This window comes from Nycticebus coucang, chromosome 4, assembly GCF_027406575.1.
Source record: "Nycticebus coucang isolate mNycCou1 chromosome 4, mNycCou1.pri, whole genome shotgun sequence".
NCBI lineage: Eukaryota > Metazoa > Chordata > Mammalia > Primates > Lorisidae > Nycticebus > Nycticebus coucang.
The window spans coordinates 84,710,735-84,727,294 of NC_069783.1; the positions used below are offsets into that span (position 1 = coordinate 84,710,735).

General features: G+C 41.5%; 2 protein-coding genes across 2 annotated transcripts in view; one reads left to right on the forward strand and one right to left on the reverse strand.

Moving 5' to 3' along the window:
• Positions 1 to 278, reverse strand: part of POLR1A (RNA polymerase I subunit A) — an 84,744-nt gene extending 84,466 nt beyond the window's left edge. Inside the window, exon 1 of the mRNA XM_053587762.1 lies at positions 230 to 278. The gene's annotated coding sequence lies outside the window, so the exon portion shown is untranslated. The remainder of the gene's footprint in view (positions 1 to 229) is intronic.
• Positions 1 to 16,560, forward strand: part of PTCD3 (pentatricopeptide repeat domain 3) — a 35,616-nt gene that overhangs the window by 185 nt on the left and 18,871 nt on the right. Inside the window, exons 2-8 of the mRNA XM_053587763.1 lie at positions 345 to 492; positions 4,033 to 4,085; positions 4,206 to 4,242; positions 5,277 to 5,322; positions 10,539 to 10,607; positions 11,809 to 11,913; positions 14,604 to 14,727. Coding sequence (XP_053443738.1) covers positions 392 to 492; positions 4,033 to 4,085; positions 4,206 to 4,242; positions 5,277 to 5,322; positions 10,539 to 10,607; positions 11,809 to 11,913; positions 14,604 to 14,727 — 535 coding nt within the window. The 5' untranslated portion in view covers positions 345 to 391. The remainder of the gene's footprint in view (positions 1 to 344; positions 493 to 4,032; positions 4,086 to 4,205; positions 4,243 to 5,276; positions 5,323 to 10,538; positions 10,608 to 11,808; positions 11,914 to 14,603; positions 14,728 to 16,560) is intronic.

Below are 16,560 nucleotides of genomic sequence, written 5' to 3' on the forward strand. Positions count from 1 at the left end.
TAAACCTAAAGCCGGGAGCCACCATGTGATTCAAACTGCGCTTGCGCGCGGGAATCGCTCGCTGCCGGGAGATTTACGTGGACGAGCTCATTGTTGCTGTAGGGAGGAAGGAAAATAGTGGTACGATTCTCAGTTCGCTCTCTCCGAATACAATAAAAAATATAGAAGACATTAAAATAATTTTGTAGAAAAATTTATTCGAGACAACTGACGCGTATTAATCCTTCACCTTCTGCCATAAATTCTTTCCGACCAAGAGCCTGCACCCTCCAATTTCATGTGTGCTCCCGTCTTGTTCCCCCTCGGCCAATAGCTGAGCCGGCTCCTCCCCCTACGCTTTCCAGAAGGTCGGAGGCATACTTTCCCAACATGCTCTGCGAAGAAACGAAAGATGGCGGTGACTGGTTCAGTTTGCTTCAGGATCCACAGCAGGCTTTACCTGTCATTGAAGGGTCAACGTGCAGGACTTTGTGAACGAATATCAAGTTTCAGGTAAGAGAGAAACTGGAGACACCCACGAAGAAGATCGTAAAGTCAACTGCTTCCCTAAGAACTGCGAGACTCGGTACACTGGGGTCGTTTGCGCATGCGTGCTCTCGTGGTCGCGAAGCCCGGGCACGCGGCGCTGGTGCCTTTAAATAGAGTTCCAAACGCATTTGTTCTTTAAGGAGATTATTTATTCATCGTGTGCAGTACTCTGGAATCATAACTTCTGCATAACTGGGGCTTTGCTCTCGTTAAACTCGCATTCCAATGAGGGTGAGTGTTAGCAGTCTTACTTTGAGTTAAAATAATAATAATACGTTCTGTTCTTACTCAATTTAACACAACCAGAACTCCTGTGATCTTCCTAAATAAAAAGCAGTCTGTGATCGCCACTGTGTGCTGCTCAGTGCGGCGGAGACTTTTGGCCTAAGAAATTAGAAGGTTTTAATGAAAGCAGAAAAGCATTAAAGATCTGACTACACTCTTTGAATCTGTGATAATTACAACTTAGAACTTGTATCGCCTGTTTATGTAATTTTTCTCATTCAGTGCAAACAGTGGCGCTGAGGCAGTATGAGAAGCAGTAATCTGGAGCGAAAATGTGAGACGAACTTAATGTTAGCTTTAGTGTTAGCCGATCCCTTAGTTGGGTGATAGACAAATTTTCGTATTTGTGTACAAGAGCTGGGAATAACCATGAAAAATATTTGTGAGGATTAAGTGAGGTATGTAACTTACGACGCTTATTTTAACATACTTGGAGAAAACACTCCATCTGGTATTGCAAAGGCCATTATCCTGCCGTTCAATCCCAGGCCTTCTTTTCCTTGGTAGTGACTGTTGGCATATTTCTACCCGTTTTCTTTGCCTGACTCCTACATCTCTGTTTAGCGTTCATCATCAAGGCAATGTCAATCTCTGTTCTAACGTCATAGGAAACAAATAGTATAACTTGAAAGAGTTGGTATCTATGAGTGTAGTGACACTACATGCCTGTGATCCCATCTGCTGATGGAGCTGAGGTGGGAGAATCCCTTGAGACCAGGAATTCCTAAATCAGCCTGAGCAACTTAGTGAGACCCTGTCTCAAGGAAAAAAAAAAAGAAAGAAAGCTGATTTCTTTCTGAAATGGCTTCAGCAGAGAGAGATATTTATTTTAAACTGATGCCTGACTAGCCCACTAGTGGAAAAAGTATTTTTTTTATTTATTAATAGTTTATTTATCACTCATATTCATAGCTCAGGAACACGGGTCAGTGACAAATGTCTATGTAAATCAACCCAATGAAATTCTTTATATTCCAAAATCACTTTATGCTCTGAAAGACACCAGCCTTCCTCATCTCCTCAAAATCTTTCATAGAATCATAATTTCTGTAGAAATCTGCATATACCTTCTTTCTTGGTTCAGCCACAGCATACTTATAGAAAGTTGCAACCCCCAGGGATACAACAAATGCTCCAATAATATGAATCCACAGGCACCTGGCCAAGAGGCCACGCATCTGAGGTTTGGCCAGAGCACTGGAAGCCATGGTAGATACTGTCCTTGATGGGTATGCCAACCTCAAGGCATCCTTCCCGGCTGAGGTATACATGAACTGCCGAAAAAATATTTTTCTGTGTATTCACTCCTTGACACTGATGCCATTTAGGAAGGGGAAGTAATGTTAATCGTGTACATCATCTGTATGGTGTGTTCACTTTGTTTTTAATGTGTTTAGAATATTTTAAAACAGTTGTGGCTGGGTGTGGTGGCTCACACCTGTAATCTTGATACTTTGGGAAGCTGAGGGAGGACGATTGCTTGAGACCAGGAATTCAAGACCAGCCTAAGCAAGAGCGAGGCCCTGTCTGTACAAAAAGTAGAGTAGTGCAGAAGTGTGTACCTATAGACCCCCATGCTTGCGAGGCTAAGATAAGAGAATCACTTGAGCCTAGGAATTTGAGGTTGCAGCAAATTAGGGTGATGCCAGGTTACTCTAGCCTAGGCAATAGAGTGAGACCCAGTCTTTCCCCAAAACAAAAAGCAAAACCATCCCTCCCTCCCCAAAGCAGAAAACTCAGTTGCTAAGTTGTGACCTGGCCCTGGCTCTATGCTACAATGGATAATGCATTGGACTTCTAAAACTCAGTAGGGGACCAAAATGATTCTGTATTTTGGATGAAAAGTAACTTCATGCTTGAGACTCTGACAATGGTAGATTTCAGCAGTTCCAAGTCTAAATTAGGCTATATATATTTGGTACATCCTTGATGTGGAAGGAAACATTGGTCATTAGCTTCTTTATAATTACATTAGATGAGATAAGTCTTTACCAGGATATGAAAGCAGGGCTCACTGAATTGTTGACCTCAAAGAGTTCTGGGTTTTTTTCTTTTTTCCTTTCCTTTTTTTTTTTTTTTTTTTGAGACAGTCTTACTCTGTCATCTTAAAGGGTGGAGTGCCCTGGCATCATTCCCAGCAACCTCAAACTCTTGGGCTCAAGCAATCTTCTTACCTCAGTCTCCCTGGTAGCTGGGACTACGGGTGCCCACCACAACACCTAGCTATTTTTAGAGACAGGGTCTTGCGCTTGCTCAGGCTGATCTTGAACTCTTGACTTCAGTCCACCCACCTTGGCCTCCCAGAGTGCCAAGATTACAGGCATGAGCCACCTGCCTCCCCACCACCCCTTTTGAAGAGAAACATTTTTACAGTAACCTTTTCTTTTTTACACTATTAGGCTATAAATTCATAGAGAATAGGTTCTAGCACCTTAGGCCCCTCTATTGCTTCTTACAAAGTGTGCTTCTCTGGGTGGAGCAGGTTGGCATTTAGGTGGAACCCAAGGTACCTTTCCCTTTGGCTTCCTTTTCATTTTTCTTCATGTGTTTCAGGAAGCTGTCTTACCTCTTAGAATGCTTAATATGCTCAATATGCACATTAATCCTCTTGGCAAGAATCTTGCCCTTAACTTTTGTTTACTCAGGATATTCTAATCCTGAGTATCACTGTAGACTCTTCCAGTTTTGCCATGGTAACAAATATGTGACATGCCTTTTTGAAAAGTACCCATTCCTTTGATGTCTGCAGCATCACCTTTCTTGTAAACTCTCGTGTATGTGGCCAAAAGAACAACTCCATACTTTCTAAAAGGCCTAGAGTGCTTGTATGGGGTGCCTCTTCTCTTTCCCTTTGTGTTTGTCATTTTAGCGAATTATTGGAAGATGGTGGCACCAGCCAAAAAGGCAATCTCAAGAGTTTTAGGTTCCCAGTGTTGCATTTCAAACCAGATGTTCAGATTGTTGAAACGCTGTTAAAATTTTCCTTTTCTTAAAAAAAAAAAAAATTTTTCCTTTTCTTTTGATTTCATGTAAAGATGGCTACTTCAAAAAATGTTGAACATCTTGTGTCCATATTTCATATTCATTGAATTTGCTTTCTAGTTCATGCTGTCTTATCAGTTACTCCATGATAATTGGAAAGTTTGGGCTCAAAATGCACATAGGTGAGCCGGGTACTTTATTAGTGAGTATTAGCTTTAGGACTTTTATTTTTTGCAGATTTTATTCTGGAAGTACAACCCTCCCAAAAGTTGAAGGAACTGATGTAACAAGTATGTAAAAAAGTTATTGAAATATTTTCATTTTTATGTCAACACATTGTATTTATTCCATTGTAGTTGTTAAATTAGGAAACTGATCCATGCTGTTATTTTTCACTTTTTCACATTAAGGGATTGAAGAAGTGGTTATTCCAAGAAAGAAATCTTGGTAAGTATTCTATCAGTGTTCATTCAGTAAGTGGTTGAGTACTAATTATGAGGGAGACATAAAGTAATGCAAGGAGTCAGTGACAGGCAATCCACCCACCTCAGCCTCCCAAGTGCTGGGATTACAGGCATGAGCCACCTCACCTGGCCACCTTTTTCTAATAGTTCAGTGAAGGTCTCTACCCAAAGGTGCAGTGGACAGCTGGCCTGCAATTCTTATCATAAATTTATGTATGGTTGAGAGGTTCTAGACCGGAGGACTGTATCAGAGTCATCTGGAAGTTCAGTAAGGGTGCATGTGACAGTTGTCTGTGGATCTTGGAAGCTGTGATGTAGTAGGTCCAGAGTGTAGCCTGATTTATTCTTAAATAACTGGATTAAGAGCTACCAATTTAGAGAGTAAAGTCAAAAGTAGTCCAGAAAGCTGTAGTGGATAGGATTAGAGGATAGGGGAATGAGCAAGATAAGTTTTGTTTTGTTTTTGGGTTTCTTTTTTGAGTCACCCTCGGTAAAGTGCTATGGCGTCACCACAGCTCACAGCAACCTCCAACTCTTGGGCTTAAGCGATTCTCTTGCCTCAGCCTCCCAACTAGCTGGGACTACAGGCGCCCGTCACAACGCCTGGCTATTTTTTTGTTATTGTTGTCATTGTTGTTTAGCAGGCCCTGGCTGGGTTTGAACCCACCAGTCCTGGTGCATGTAGCTGGCGCCCTAACCACTGAGTATGGGTGCTGAGATGAGCAAGATAGTTATTATGAAGTGAGGACGGCAATGACTAGCCCTAGGTGCTGGTGTTAGGGACCAGCCCAGAAAAGGTAGGCAAAGCAAAGAAAGGAACATGTACTAATTACCTTTAGGCAAAGGAACTAGACAGTTTTCTCATTTTCTAACTTACTCTAGTGACTTTGAGAGATAATAACTGGCTCTAGGTGTCGTTGAAGTTTGTCACTGGCTAATACACTAAGAGTAGAATCGTGTTCACTTTGTGACTATGAAGAGCTCTGAAGAGGGTTAACTTGTGATTCTTATTCTTAGGGATAAAGTGGCCGTTCTTCAGGCACTTGCTTCCACAGTAAACAGGGTAAGTAGGATTTTCTGTAGGTTTTTAATTTGGCTGATAACACATTTAATGTTCATCTGTCTTTAATATTCAGAATTAAACTGTTGTGGATCTAGAAAGTCTGTTTAAAATTACCTAATCCAATAGCTCCATTTGACAAATAAGGAAGCTAAGGTTTTTTAGGTGACTAGCTCACTGTTGCTTAGGATGTTAAAATGACTTAGTTCCATGTCTGTCATCTCCAGATACAGTGTTTTTACCATATCAGTGATCTCTAATCATTGAAAGAGCTTGTTGAAGTACATATTCCCAGGGGGATGGGCCAGATGTGGTACCTATAGCACATGATCTGTAGGCCAACTTTGAGAAATAACGTCTTGATGGAATAAGGCATTGATTAAGGATGTGAGTCTTGGAGCCAGTGCTTTAGTAGCTGAGCAACTAGTGTTGTGATCTTTGGCAAGTGACTCTCTTGGTGCTTTTATTTCCTAATCTCTAAAACAGGTTAATTATAGTACCAAACTTCAAGGTAGTGCTGAGAATTAAGTATGCATAGAGGTTAGGGCAGTGTCTGGCACAAAGGAAATGCTCAGTGTATGATAACTATTTTATTACTGCTGCAACTCTGTTAACAAATGAAATTTGCTATGTTGACAACTCAAGAATAAAGTTTATAGCCAGTAGATGCACTGAAACTTTGGTAAATGCGTCAGAAATGGAATCACAAATATCCAAAATTGTTCTTCTATTATAGGTGTTAAACTATATCAGAATATGGAACTACTAAAGATGGTGTCAAGCTAAATATTCACTGGTATACTCTACCTCAGGGGTTCTCAAACTACGGCCCACAGGCCACATGCGGCAGTGTGATTGTATTTGTTCCCTTTTTGTTTTTTTACTTCAAAATAAGGTATGTGCAGTGTGCATAGGAATTTGTTCATAGTTTTTTTTTTTTTTAACTACAGTCCAGCCCTCCAACGGTCTGAGGGACAGTGAACTGGCCCCCTGTTTAAAAAGTTTGAGGACCCCTGCACCTATTTCTGGAGAAGATTTTTAAATACTACATCTCCCTTGAAAAGCATTGAGATTTTCAGCTCACTTATCCATAAATAAGCACCCGAAATGGGCCTCTGAGGTTGTTATCCGTGTTTTAGTAAGAACAGCCCAGATCACCTTTAAGTTAGAGAAGTTATAGTAGGATTGTCTACTTATCTGGGCTTTGGCTATTAAGATCCAAGACGTAGTTGTTTATTCATTCAGCAGCCACGTATTGTACCCTTAGAATGCTTACCAATCTCTGCTGGATATAGAAGTTAGATATAGTCCTTCCATAGTTCGTAGAGGGGAAGACTGAAGTGGCACTGAAAAGGGGGTATATCACCCAACCTGGAAAAGGACTTCTAGAAGAGTTGATAATTGGAAGGTGAGAAGCAGGGATGCCGTAGTAGAAAAGCATTCCTAGTAGAAGCAGCACTGTGTGCAAAGGCATGGAAGGAGTAGTTTGTATGGTGGCAGTTGAGGACTTGAGGAGCAGGATCATCAATGGCATGCTAGTTCTCATTTTTATCCAACTCTATAGAAGAACTTTAAGCAGAGATGTGACATAATCAGACAAATGTTAAAAAACACAGCTGTGTTGGTGGCGCCTGTGGCTCAAAGGGGTAGGGCGCCGGCCCCATATGCCAGAGGTGGTGGGTTCAAACCCAGCCACCTGAAAAAAAAAAAAAAAAACAGCTGTGTGGAGAATGAGAAAACTTTCCACTTGAAAGTATGGTAAAGATCTCATTTGTCCAAAGTTAAACCCTTTCCCTCTAAACCTACTCCTCCCACTTTTTTTTATTTTTAACCATTTCATTAATTGCAATTGCTCAGGCTGCTCATGCCAAAATTCTAAGAGTCGTCATTGGCTCCTCTGTCATGTTTCACATTAGTAAAGCCTTTCTTTCTTTCTTTCTTTTTTTTTTTTTTTTTTGCAGTTTTTGGCCCGGGCCAGGTTTGAACCCGCCACCTCCCGTATATGGGGCTGGCGCTCTACTCCTTGAGCCACAGGTGCCACCCGTAAAGCCTTTATTTCTCAAAATATATATGGATAGGGTCTTCAAGATCACTGCCAGGTTCAGGGATTGGCCAGGAGGACGCATAGCTAAGAGTTATCATAGTAAGATAGAAAGTCAGCAAAGGGAAGAGGCACATGGGATAAAACTAGGAATGAGTTTCTCAAGAGTCTTTTCCCAGAGGAGTCACAAAGGACATGCATAATCCCTCCAGCAATTAGTTGTGACAACACATGTGAAATTTCCACTGGCAAAACTTATTATAGACTCAGTGCCCAGAGTTTTTAGGGGAGGCTGGTCTTGTCGGCATCCTGTGGCTTGCATATACCAAGTTCCACACACCCAGAAGGAAAGCATGTGTTCAGCATAAACCACACACACCTTACAAATAGGTGAGGCACAGTGAGCCATTCTTACCAGTTCTAGTAAAGGTAGGAATGCTCCCAAAATCCAAGTTCCCAGGTGCTAGCTAAGAGTCAGCCTTAGTAGCAGGACTTCCTAAAGGTAGTGGTTTCAAGCCTTTTCACTTTCTAAATTCCGGACTCTTGTCATCATCACTTGGTCATCATTCTCTCTTTACTAGCCTAAGTTAATTGCAGCAGTCACTGTCCCCTTCCACTTCAACCTCCTCTACAATCTTCTCAGTGCAGCAGCTGTAGTGACCCTGGATCACTTTACCCAGAATTCAGGAGTAGCTTCCCATTGTTGTAATTGGAATAACAACTTTGGATAGGATGGGGAGAATGAATCTATTAAGAGGAGGCCATGCCAGGGCTTGTAGGGTCTGCCTATTCCCCTTTACTGCTGTCCACATCTGTTTCTGTGTTATTTGCTAATTCTGTTCTATCTACCTGGCCTCCTGGCTGTTTCTCAGTTTCTCAGTAGGCAAGCATGTGCCTCTGCTTTAATATTTGCTATGCCTTCTTCCTAGTTTTATATTTGTTATTTTATTTCCTAGAGATTTATTTCTCTCTAGATTGTAAACAATGTGAGAGGGCAGGGATGTTTATAGTCTCCCTGGTAGCTAGCATAATGTCGGAAACGTGAGGTGCTTAGTAGGTATTGAATGAATGAATAGGGAAGGAACTGAACAAAGATGCAGTGGCAGTTGGGATAAGAGAGAATAGAGTATGTATAGGATATTAAGGAGCCAAGTTGGCTGACACCAGTGACAGGTGGGTTGAATGGAAGCAGTGGGAAAAGATCTTTGGGTTAGACTGCAGAGTGATTTGTGCCATTCACCCAATGATAGAGGAGAAAGTAGCTATGTCAGGAATGTTCAGATAAATTTGGTTTGAGGCATCGGAGCTGCAGAGCTAGAAGACTAAGAAGTTGTTTCTTACAGACCATGGAGGAGGACTTGGAAGTCACTGAGAAAGGAAAATTGGGAGGCAGATAGGAAGAAAGAATCTATTAAGAGTTCAGCATGCCACCACAAGTAGAGGTCACAATAGGTGTCTTCAATAGAGGTGATGGAGAAAAGCCACACCAAAGACAAATAACAGTTTGGTTGTAATTAGGGAGTAGTCTAGGACAGTTGGCCTAGAACTGCTATTTCAGATTTTACTTTCTATACCTACCACATCTTGGTAAGAGAGTAATATAACCAAATGAAATGTGTTGCTGGAGGCGGTCCGGGCCGGGGTGGCGGAGATAAGACCAGCAGTCAGAAATACGGAGAAGCAGAGGGCTACAGCTTGCTCAGGCATGCAGCACTTAACTTTATTCCTTGCAAGCTTATATACTCTTAACAACACTAAGTTCTGCACGTACACACATGTACACATTCTAATAATAAAACCAGTTGGCAGCAAATGGTCTATACCATAGGAGTACAAAGAAACCATACAGAGCAACCACAAAAACTTATTCAGCCGTTCGTCTGTGTAAAACAGGTACAACCTGTAACTGAGATGCACATTAACTTATCTTGTTTTTCCACTTCCAAGGTCCCTTCCAGGACATTCCAGAGAAGCCAGACTCTGCCTTCAGGGTCTGCCTCCTGTATGATTAGCTTTCTAATCACTTTGGAGGGTCTTAAAGGAACATCCCTTCATATGGACTCTGAGAAAGCTTCTTCAAACATAAGTCAATGGCACTCGAAGTCACATTGAGGTTACAGAAATGAGCCTCACCTGAGGAGTGTGGCAGGCTAGAGGGAAGGGAGTTGGAAAGTGGTAGCAGAAAGCTAGGACAAAAAAATAAAAAATAGAGCCTCCAGTTTCCAGGTCTGAGAGCTGCAGGGAAGCTCTGCCCCCAGGAGAGTTCAGGTTAGTAAGACAGGACATCAAGGGGGTAGTCAGAAGAGATTCAAGAGAAAGGCAGGACAAAGGCCCAAGTAGAGGCTACAGAGGAGGTAATTCTGGGGCAGATCTAAATGGGGGCTTTGATTGTGCTGAAGAATTGATTATGCTCCAGGTTAGGGAACAATTTTAGAACACTTTTTAAAAAGTACAGAACCTTGGCACAGTGGTTACGGCGCCAGCCACACGCACCAAGGTTGGTGGGTTCGTACCCAGCCAGGGCCAGCTAAAACAACAGTAACAACTACAACAAAAATAGCTGGACGTTGTGGTGGGTGTCTGTAGTCCCAGCTACTTGGGAGGCTGAGGCAAAAGAATCACTTAAGCCCAAGAGTTGGAGGTTGCTGTGAGCTGTGGTGCTGCAGCACTCTACTGAGAGACTCAAAAAAAAAGAAAAAGTAGTACAGAACCTTGGGCAGCAGGATGTGGGAGAAACTGCTGCTGTTCACTTCTCCTGAGAGGCCTAGTAGGATTTGGAAGAGGGATTCTTCGATGAAGTTACACATGGATGGATAGTGACCATGAAGGATATCTGTCTTGGGATACTGGTTCCACGACTAGTTATTCAAAGGATCCTTACCTATAATTGAAAACAGCAGTGGTCATCAGTGATAGCAGATTCAAATCTTAAGCAGCTGTAGGGTGGTTTGAACCATTGCTCCTATTAAGTTTTGCATAATTATAGGCAACTCGTGGCAGAGCTGAAAGGTACAGTATATGTATTAGTATTGCCTTCTGTCCATCTCTCTTCACATATACACATATAAATATATGCATGTATCTAAGACATACTTCTGCATGTGTGTTACATATGTAGTTAAAACTTTTAGAATTTTTTGTTATTACCCAAACTTACAAGGTCCTCTCTTTTTCACAGGACACCACAGCTGCACCTTACGCATTTCAAGATGATCCCTACCTTATTCCAGCATCTTCTGTGGAATCTGTGAGTATTTTCGTGTAACTTTTCTAGTATTATTTTTTGTCTTGCCAGTTAGTATAAAATAATACATACACAATATAGTTGTAAACACCTTTGAAAAGTTAGACACTGATAGATAAATTGATAGACTTTGTGAATTCTTTATAACTTTTATCAAAAAAGATCTGTTGGGCAGCGCCTGTGGCTCAGTGAGTAGGGTGCTGGCCCCATATACTGAGGGTGGGCGATTCGAACCCGGCCCTGGCCAAACTGCAACAACAACAAAAAGAATAGCTGGGCGTTGTGGGTTGTGCCTGTAATTCCAGCTACTCAGGAGGCAAGAGAATCGCCTAAGCCCAAGAGCTGGATGTTGCTGTGAGCTGTGACACCACGGTACTCTACCTAGGGCAACAAAGTAAATTCTTTATCTCTTAAAAAAAAAAAAAAAAAAAAGGTCTGCTGTTGTCTACGAGGAAGGAGAGGGGTTTTGATTTTTAAGACTTATGGCTTTTTTACAATGGAATGACTCAGTTTAAAGGGTTTTTTTTTTGGCTGGGGCTGGGTTTGAACCCACCACCTCTGGTATATGGAGCCGGCGCCCTACTTATTTGAGCCATAGGCGTTTGCCCTAAAGGTTTTTTTTTTTTTTTAAATATACTTAAAGCTATATGTAAAACATGACCTAAAACTATGTGACTCAGTAGAAAAGGTGGGCCGTACTGTAATTTAATTTCTTGTTATTTTTTTTTTTTGGAGATGGATTCTTGCTCTGTTGCCTGGGCTAAAAGTCTTTGGCATCATCATAGATCACTGCAACTGCAAACTTCTGAGCTAGAGTCATCCTCCTGCCTCAGCTTCCTGAGTAGCTGGGGCTACAAGTGCATGTCATCATGCCTGGTCAATTTTTTTCTTTCTTTCATTCCTTTGTTTTCTTTCTTTCTTTTTTTTTGTTAGAGACAGGGTCTTGCCCTTGCTCAGACTCTCAAACTGATCTTAAACTCCTGACTTCAAGTGGTCCTCCTGCCTCACCCTCCCAAAGTGCTAGGATTACAAGTGGGAGACACTGCACCTAGCCTGTAGTTTAACTTCTAATAGGGATTTTGTGTGTTGGATTCTTTTTCTGAGGAGAGAATAATAATTTATGCTGAAAGTATAACTTTGATGTTGTTTGAATCTATAGTACATGTAAATAACAGTTTGTGTCTAAATCTTTTTGCTTTTATAGCGTTCATTTTTACTGGCAAAGAAGTCTGGGGAGAATGCAGCAAAGTTTATTATTAATTCACATCCCAAATATTTTCAAAAGGACATAGCTGAACCACATATACCGGTAAGGAGAGGTAGTTGGATTTTTTTTAGCTTAATGCTAAAAAAATATTAGCTAAGATTTCATGGCTAATATTTAAGTATCCATTTGAATATCCTCAGTATTTGGATAAAGTTTTTTGAAGTGTGAAGTTGTCTTTGTTAACAATACTAACCTTTTATGTATATTTGCCCTTCATCTTATTTTCTCCATTTGGTTTCTGTGACATTGTTGGGGTGGCAGTCTGCCCTCAGTTCTTGGTGGTGTGCTCTTGGCTGAAGAATGGCCAGACACATGAAAGGGTCAAGTCCAACCTCCTGATGATGTATTAGCCTGGTTTTCTCGTTCCTTGGGAGGGAAAAATGACCAGCAGGGCCAATATGACAGTTACTACAGGCAGGAAACAAATCACACATCAGCAGCTCTTTATTATAAAATGGAGCAAATCTGTTTCCAGGAGTGGAGAGAGGGAGGCTGAATGACTAACTTACTCCCTGATCCTCTGGCATTCAGGTTGTTTCCTTTTTTTTTTTTTTGAGACAGAGCCTCAAGCTATCGCCCTGGGTAGAGTGCTGTGGAGTCATAGTTCACAGCAACTTCCAACTCCTGGGCTCAAGCGATTCTCTTGCCTCAGCCTCCTGAGTAGTTGGGATTACAGGCGTCCACTACCATACCCAGCTATTTTTTCTTTGTAATTGTCATTGTTTGGCAGGCCTGGGCCATATTTGAACCCTATAGCTCTGGTGTATGTGGCTGGAGCCGTAGCCACTTGAGCTACAGGCACCACCTGAGGTTGTTTCCTTTCATTGGCCTAGTCCAACAGAGTGTTCTTGGGAGGTATAAGATCTTAGTAAATGATCAACAGGTTTCCTTGATTCATCTATGTATATAAGCTTCCTCTCTGAAAGCCAGCATGGAGGGGTGAGGGGAACTCCCAGATTGACAAAGCCTTCCCTCCTGCCTCTGGTGTGGCAATTGCTGCAGTTGCTCTGGATAGGATTAGGGGGCGCAGTGCAAGAACTGAGTGCCTGCCCTTATCCTTTCCAGGTGAAGCAATTGCTCCAGACAGCAGCACCAAAGCGGGACATCCTTGTTCCTAGAAGAGCAGGAGTTTCTATATACCTAACAACACTGTATTCTTGGATCTTTACCTCTGACTCTTCCTTTTCAGGTTCCTTCACTAGCTCTGTCTCTGTTCACCTCTCAAGCATTGCTGTCTTTCTTAGGTTTCTGTGTTCTCTTTTTTTGTTGTTGTTGTTTTTTGAGACGGCATCTTACTTTGTTGCCTTTGGTAGAGTGCCGTGGTGTCACAGCTCACAGCAACATCAAACTCTTGGGTTCCAAGGATTCTCTTGCGTCAGCCTCCCAAGCAGCTGGGACTACAGGCATCCACCACAACACCGGCTATTTTTTAGAGACAGGGTCTTGCTCTTGCTCATGAACCTTTGAGCTCAGGCAATCCACCCACCTCAGCCTCCCAAGTGCTGGGATTATAGGCGTGAGCCATCGCGCCTGGCAGGTTTCTGTGTTCATTTGCTTTCTTTATTGTCTCTACTCTTCCTGTTACAGTGACCCTTACATGCCATTTGGCACTGTATACGTTACTTAGATCTCTCTACTTTAAACTCCAAACTCTATTTCCAACTACCCTTTCTGTAGTCTTGCAGTGAGCATATATAAGCAGTGCCCCTTCTGGTGGGTCTTGTGCTTATTGCTGTCTGTACAGTAGTGAGCAAAACAGATGAGCCTCTGCTCTCCTGAGTTTATTAGTGGAAATACTAACCTCATACTCACCATGTCTGAAACTACTCCCTACTCTCACATCCTTTTCCCAAAATCTCACACCCAGACACACCCTTTTTGTTCTCATACTAGGACTCATAGTATTTATGGATTAGAAAGCTAGTGCCATTGTGTACATTAAAAAAATAAAAATACTAAACTCCAAGTAAGATAGTGACAGCGTTGAAGTAATCATTTGTTCCCCCACTTTCTCCTATATATTTTTGTCTAACAATTACTTTGCTGTGTATAGCTGCAGGGTCCCTCTTGCTTGAAGCCTTCTAAGAGTCCTTAGCCTCCAGTGGGCAGCACTGCACTGTTCACACTGTTGGACAATGATTTCTTTATCTGCTTTCTCCATTAGATTGTGAGCATTCTTGGGTAGAGAATGCCTTTCATCTCTGTATCCTCAGACTTTAGTGTTTTGTTTGTTTAGGTATCTGGGATAAATTAGTAGGCACTCAAAAGTGTTTGAATAAATTTGTAAAGAATGTAAAATGCCTTCAGTAGTATTAGATGTTTAGAGGAAAAGCAGCCTTATACCTTTTGCCAAGATGGAGTGAAGGAGGAAGAATGCTTTTAGGAGGGAAAAAATAGTGATTTCAGCTTGAAATAGGGAAATTTAGTTGGAAATAGGGATCTTCAGATACAGATTAAATATTTATGTTGGATACTTTTATATTCTTATCAAGCTAGGAGATAGGGATTTTAACAGTCTGCCTGTGTCAAAGATTGGGAAAGTTTTTTTGTTGTTTCTTAATTTTTCTGAGTTAGATTCCCTACAAAGATATCCATGTTAAAATTGTATTTGGTGCAAGAACATGAAGTGGAACAATGATGCTTTATTTTGGTATGTTAGTGATAAAGATGTTGTCTTAGTCACCCCTTCAACTTTACCTGCTTGCAGTAACTTAACCATCTGGTTTTCCTAGTGTTTAATGCCTGAGTGCTTTGAACCTCAGATCGAAGAAGTAAGTGAAGCTGCCCTAAAGGAACGAATCAAGCTCAAAAAAGTCAAATCTTCTGTGGACCTGTTTGATCAGCTTTTGCAAGCAGGTGACTGACGTTGAATGAAGCCCCTCTAGGAACATGACCTTAAAGTGGGCCACAGTTACATGATACAGAAAGTTTTGAGTAAAAGCTATAAGTACTATTGTAACTCTAGAGCTTGATGGCTGTGTTCATATTTTAAGTAGTTGAATAAGAAATATTTCATGTTCTACTTTAGCTTTGTTTTAAAATTATAGATAGAATTGCATCATTTTTTTTTTATGAGACAGAACCTTCACTATGTTGCCCTGAGTAGAGTGCCATGGCGTCACAGCTCACAGCAACCTCCATCTCCTAGGCTTAAGTGATTCTCTTGCCTCAGCCTCCCAAGTAGTTGGGACTACAGGCACCTGCCACAACTCCCGGCTATTTTTTTATTTGTTGTTGCAGTTGTCATTTTATTTAACAGGCCCGGGCGGTTCAAACACACCAGCCCCCATGTATGTGGCCGGTGCCCTAACTGCTGAGCCCAGGTGCCGGGCCAGAATTGCATCTTTGTTTATTGAGATGAACTGCTGATGGATTATATAGCTGTTCTTCCTTGCCTTACCCTTGTAATATTAGATGTGTACATATTGTATTCAAATAGACAAGAAAGAAATACTTAAAAAGGAAAAAGTACTAAATGGGATCAGGGGCTTTGATTCTAATTGTTCTGTAGCTCTCTGAATTAGAGGTGATGGACCTTCAGGTGTACACATCTACACAGCATGGCTAATAAGCTGTCATGAGAATGTACATATAACGACATCAAAGGCAACTGGCATTATTTATGTTTTGGAGAATCCAGAGTGCTGTTTGGTGATAAAACTGCTAAACACGGAAGAGATGGAAATTGGACCGAATTACTCAGTGTATACCTGAACACAGAAAACGTTTACAGACAGCTATGTTTGAGAATTTCTGTATGGAGCCTTAGTAAAGAATCAGTTGTATAAGCTTGGCACCTGTGGCTCAAGCAGCTAAGGCACCAGCCACATACACCTGAATTGGTGGGTTCAAATCCAGCCCGGGCCCGCCAAACAACAATGATGGCTGCAACCAAAAAATAACCAGGTGTTATGGCGGGCGCCTGTAGTCCCAGCTACTTGGGAGGTGGAGGCAGGAGACTTGCTTGAGCCCAGGAGTTTGAGGTTGGTGTGAGCTGTGATGCCACGGCACTCTACCCAGGGCAACAGCTTGAGGCTCTGTCTCAAAAAAAAAGAATCAGTTGTATAACTGGATGAGGTAGCTGTCCTCTCTGCTTCTTGAATATGGGTAGCATCTGGTATGAGTCTGCATTAAAATTCTCATTGCTAAAGCTTGTCTTTTCCTAGTTTTAGCCACTCTGTGGTATAGTATATACATTCAGTAAAGATAGATGTTGGAACCATAGCTCAGTAACAGTGAGCTAACACACCAGAGAAGGGATCATAGAATTTCATCGTTAAGCTCCTAGTAAGTGCCAAACACTCTGCTATGGTATTTCACATACTCATTTTAATTTTATACTTTATAAGTGGATGTTTTATAGTAGTCTTATAAAGGAAACTTAGTTAATTTCTCACATCTCTGAGAGGTATGACCCCAGTGAGTTACACTCTATAACCTGTACCCTCTTGCACTACTTTCTGTGTTTTTAAATTTCCTGATGAGCTTTATTATTTATCAGTGTTCTTTGATTAGAAAATTACTTTTCTTTTAAAATAGTAACATCTCCTACTTGTCTCCTTCCTGTGCCTTTCCTTTGTAATGAGTATCAACATGGGAACATAATGTTTTGAAAGACAGTCTTTAAAAGGCAACTATAGTTGGGCAATTATGCTTATATTTTTAGGCAAGATTTTAGTGAAGGTCTCA